At 40.4% G+C, this 5,382-nt stretch overlaps 1 protein-coding gene across 2 annotated transcripts; it reads right to left on the reverse strand.

The window, feature by feature from the left end:
• Positions 1-2,689: 2,689 nt before the first annotated feature.
• Positions 2,690-5,116, reverse strand: LOC306709148 (GTPase IMAP family member 7). 2 transcript variants are annotated; one of them, XM_079177196.1, is made up of 3 exons: positions 4,999-5,116; positions 4,468-4,622; positions 2,690-3,960 (listed from the first exon to the last, which is right to left on the reverse strand). In XM_079177196.1, the coding sequence occupies exons 1-3, from the start codon at positions 5,021-5,023 to the stop codon at positions 3,118-3,120; spliced, it is 1,023 nt and encodes a 340-aa protein (XP_079033322.1). In that variant the 5' UTR covers positions 5,024-5,116; the 3' UTR covers positions 2,690-3,117. The 2 variants fall into 2 exon arrangements, with proteins under 2 accessions (XP_079033322.1, XP_079033323.1); XM_079177197.1 differs by lacking the exon at positions 4,999-5,116 and adding an exon at positions 4,795-4,972.
• Between the last annotated feature and the right edge of the window lie 266 nt (positions 5,117-5,382).

The following is a 5,382-nucleotide window of genomic DNA, read 5'->3' on the forward strand; positions in this document are numbered from 1 at the left end:
CGTAGACGGGCGCAGATCTCTGGTTCATAGTATAAGTCATAGTATGTCATTGAAATTTCATCAAAAGTCTTGGTATAGTATACCATTAAGTACATTTCTGGATTGGGAAAGCGACGATGGGTTGCAATTAGTCTTAATATTTAGTGTTACACAATAGTGAGGTGTATGAATCAAGAGAAATGTTTTCAGTGACATGTTCCCCCTCTGATGGAAAGCAGCACACAGCCAGTCAGTGTAGTGATTCAACACAGTCAAAGCAGAGCATGCCAAAAAAAGTGTGTCGTAAAAACGTCAAAACAGTATGTCATGAAAGTCATAATATAGTATGGAATAAAAATGTCTGCAATAAGTCATGGTCTCATATGTAATACTATAGGATGCCATAGACTCCTGACTTTAAAAGAAAAGTCATGTATGTATGCCATAAAAAGTTACAGTAGAACATGTTGGAAAAATGTATCGTATAGTAGCAAACTATGACATTTTTACTACATAATGTACATAAATGTTTTCATGGTAATCTATACTAATGTATTTTCATGCCATGTTTTACTATAAAAAGATGTTTTGATATACTAGTCAAGGACTTTTTTTTATGGAAAACTGTTCTGAAATGTTTAGGACACGCCATGCTATGACTTTTTTCTTAAATGCTATTAGATTTTTTTTTTACATACGATACCAACTTTGTTACGACATGCTATTATATGACTTTTTTATTGACACTATATTATTACTGTTACTATTCTGACATTTTTCTGAAATGCTTTAGTTTAGTTTGTTTTCTCTAACATACTACACTGACTACACTGACTATTTGGACAAACTTTGTATAACTTTTTGACTTATGGTATGGTTTTTCAAAATATTTAAGTAAAATTTTTTCTGACTTTTATTGACATGCTATACTGGGGTCATACTATTGTATGAATTTTTGACTTTTTCGAAATCCTGACTTTTTGTTAGCACTTTTTTGACCTGATATACAATATTATCGAACTTTTTTTTACATTTCATATTGCGAATTTTTTTGACGTACTATATACTATGACATGACTTTTTTCAACATAAAATAAAATTTTCTTTGTGTATACTACGACTACTGTGACTTTTCTCCGCATGTTATATTACTTTTTTCAAAAGGCAATGCTTTGACTTTTTTCATTACTTTTTTCAAAAAATTTTACTTCGTCTTTTTTATCATTCTATAGTTTTTTTCTGACTTTTTTCAACATCCTAAACTATGAATTTATCATGACTACGACATGCTACGCTATGACTTTTTAAAAAGTTTTCGACATTCTATACTATGACTTTTTCAAGACTTTGATCGACATGCTATACTATGACTTTTTATGACTTTATTAATAATTAATGATGAATTAATAATTCAGTATGTCATGACAATATTATAAAAAAATGTCAGAGTATATAGTAAGTATGGCATATCATAAAAATGGCATTAACAGTCATATTATTGTACATCATAAAAATATATGCTATAAAATATAAGGGTCACACTATCATCCCATAAAATTGTCATATAAAGACAAAGTATAGAATCTTGTAAAAGTAAATAAATAAATAAAAGTCAAAGTATAGAATGACATTAAAAGTCACAATACAGTATTTAGTTAAAAAGTATAGTATGCTTCAAAATGTCTTTAAAGAAGTCATAAAAAATGTAAAATGTATATAATAATAATAATATAGCTTGTCATAAAACTTTAATAGTAAAGTAGCAGGCCGTAAAATGTCCTAAGAAAGTCATACTATAGTGTGCCATGAAAAAAGTTTGGCATACTATCCCATTCTATGTCGCTGGCCTCCAGAGCCGACCCACCTTCGTCACGTGTCTCCAGAGGGCTCTCATCCCCATCTTCGTCTGTTCACCAGAGCAGCGCCGCCATACGGGGCCGACCTCCAGAGTGGTCCTGCCTTCATCTGTGAAGGTTGTCAACAAGAGCAACTCTGCCCGCCCGCATGCTATTGCTGCCAGGCCTCCAGAGGGCTTGCGGCATCTTTTTGGGATTTTGGTTTCTAGGTTTGTCTGTTATATTCCTTGTTTCTTTCCTTCGATTAGTGTATCCTATTTCATTTTTGATAGACTCACCTTATGTGTCATGTCTATTTTTACCTCCTGCCTTTGTGTGATTAGCCCGCTTTGTGATTCTGGAGTTATAAAAGGGGCAAGGCTAAATATAAATGATGCATGGTTCTGCACTGAGCAGAGACAACATTAAATGAAAACAGTTGACCTACAGGAGAATACATATTTGAAAGTAATACAGAATGACTGCGAGCTTTACTGCATTATATTTCATTATATTATGTTTTTAATTGTCACCTGCCCTCTGAATTTAGTTTTCCTTTACCTAAATAAAGACATTTCTAACATAAACTATAGAAATTCTCAAGAATGCAGTAATTACATTTTTTTTTTCTGCAATATTATTATTTTTTACTATAGGTACTATAGCCATATTGTTACGCTAAAACTTCTGTACTTTTACCTAAGTAACATTTTGAATGCAAGACTTTTACCTGTAACAAAATATTTTTACACAGTGGGGCTTTCTTCTTACTGAAGTAAAACATCAGATGAACGTTATGTTCAGTTTGTTTCTGCTGCCCCCGAGTGGCAAACTGTGTTATTGCAGGATTAATAACATTTACATCTGCAGACGTTTTGGAACACTGTCGTGGAAGACAACTTTATTTATCATTTACATGTATAACTTCAGTCACTGAGTAAGTTAAGTCATCAAGATGAATAACTAAGCTAAAGAAAAATGACAAAGCAAGATATACTTGAGGAAGATGAACACTTGCCAAAGGGACGTTTCTAACCTGGTAAACGTTGTCCTCATTAATTGGTTATTACTGATCTGTGAAGCATGACTTATTAATCATGAATAAAGCCATATGATAATAGAGAATTGTATCCCTTCTGCAATAGAAAATATCAGCACTGGTGCTCAGTGGTCAAGCATAAATATTATTTGGCAGGTGGCAGCTGGTAAACCAATCAGCTCAGTAATACAATGGTGTGCCGAACACAGTGAAGTGACTTTAAGGTGCAGCTTAATGCATGACACACTAACACGAGATGAGCTCTCATTTGGTTTTCTGTGTTCTCCTTCTCCCCACCTCCGTAGCCACTGATCCTACAGTGGCTCCCATCATGCCTCCATACGGCCCTCCCACAAACAGGCCGACCAGTGCTCCCAGCAGGGCCTCCCTCCTCATCATCTTGGGCAGCCACATCATCCAGCCTGTCAGCTTCTCCCACAAGCCCCAGAGAAAAGAGGGAGCAGAGGAGGCAGGCGACGAGGGGAAGATGCCATCCACATCCACGTTCAAGTCACCTACGCTCCTCTCTGCCTCTTCCCGGACCGCCTCCATTTCTTCTTCTGTGACGTTTTCCTCCGGTTGCGAGTCCGTGGGAGCCACCTGGTCCCCTCCTCTCCTCCGTCTCACGATCTCTGCCTGCCTCTCTCTCACTCTTTCCTCAGCCTCCTGGTACAGAGGACAGCTGCAGTCACCGCCTGCTCTCACCGCCTGCTCGACCTTCTCCAGCAGCTCCTCAACGGCGTTCCACTCCCCTGCTTCTCCACTGCGGGTCTCCAGTGTGTGGTAGCGGTCACCGCATCGTTCCACCAGCTCCCGGAGGTCCTTGCGCCACGTGGCGAGGTACGCCTCCAGCTGCTCGTCCTCCTCCAGCTCCTCGGTGTGGGTGAAGAGCACGATGGTGTTTGCGCTGACTGCAGGAGGGCCGAATAGCTTCTCCAGGGCGTCCAGCGCATTGGCCTCTCCATCGGCTGGCTGGTTCACAGGGACACACAGCAGGAAGGCATGCGGCCCGGGGCTGGACAAGGCGATGAAGGAGGATAGGTGTCTCCTCCTTTCCTCGGGGTCGCATCCTGAGCCAAACCAGGCCGGACTGGAGACGACCGCCACCTACAGAGAGGTGGCAGAAGCATAGCATCCAGGTAAAACAATGCAAGCGCATTAATGCTACAAATTGATATTTCACTGTAACAAAATTAAACAGAGGAAATTAAGAGAAGTAATATACAGAATTTGAAAATTCTGTATATTATCGAAAATATTTGCATGAATCTACGTTTGCATGTTTGTATGCAGGTATCGATATCTGCATGCAGATGTGTTCATTTACATATGTCATATATAGGATTATAATTTACTTGATATGATCTTGCATACAAATGCATTAACATATATTAATAACATTTCCATAAAACATATATAAGGGAGTAATTGGCAACTCTTGTTTTGTGTTCCCTCATGCTTATGATCAGAGATGTGAGTGTTATAGGGGTCATTGCTCGAGAAAGATTCAAACTAACGAGTCACTATAATAACAATAAGTCTCCAAACGTAGTATGTCGTTATACTTCCCCCTCTCCGTTGCAGTGTGATGTACTGCGTGTATTTCACTCCTACCTGTCTACCTGCAGCCTCTCCTCGGTGTTTGCTGCACTCCTGCATGGCGGCAGCTTCTGCGCCCTGCTGAGGAGGGTCGTGCAGGCCCAGGATGCTGCTGACGGCCGACTTTTTTCCGGCCCCGGTCCGGCCCAGCACCACCAGCCTCAGCTCGGCTGCTCAGCACCGACAACAAGGGCGGAGACAAAGGGCAGTGGAAAACCCACATCATGGTCCAGTCTACTGTACATGGTTTATTTTTAAACATATGTTTACTGTATATGTTGGCCAGAGACTACAGAAGTTTTTCAAAAGTAGAAGCAGCATTTTATGACAATAAAAAAGTACCAGACTATCCGTTGTTTATGAAGTCAGCTGTATGATGTCGTGGCATTTCACCGTTACCGTTTTCGCATTTCTACGGAGTGGCAGCGCCCTTTGAAACTGTCGTTTCACTCCACCGGGAGCCGCTCCCTCTCACTTTTCTCCCGTTGTGTCTCACGGACATTACTGATCTTAAGATACACGGAGGTACACCAGTGCTCAGCCTACCTGACTGTGCGGCAGATGTTGACATTTCTGCGCTCGTTCACCGCCGTGTTATGCGCTGAATCTGGGATGTTCGCACTTCCTCGTTCCTGTGACACTGCTGGACTCAACTTGACTTGCCTTCGGCGGAGGGGGGACACAGCTCCATCTGTTGTGGTGCCTGGTGTAGCAGGGCGTCTCAAACCGGGGCCCGCGGACCTGCCCGGGGTCCGTTTTCGTCGCATTTCAGCCCACAAACTTATAAAAGCGCCTTTAAAAAGCATTCACTTAATTTATTATGACTTCCATGGTTTAATACAAATAGGCAATTTATGTTTTAGCTGTAAAGTCCTGACCAACCTTATGTTATTTAATAAACAAATTAACTAGGGTGTACATGCTAGCAGC

The sequence above is a fragment of the Pholis gunnellus genome (genome assembly GCF_910591455.1).
Source record: "Pholis gunnellus genome assembly, chromosome: 17".
Classification (NCBI taxonomy): Eukaryota; Metazoa; Chordata; class Actinopteri; order Perciformes; family Pholidae; genus Pholis; species Pholis gunnellus.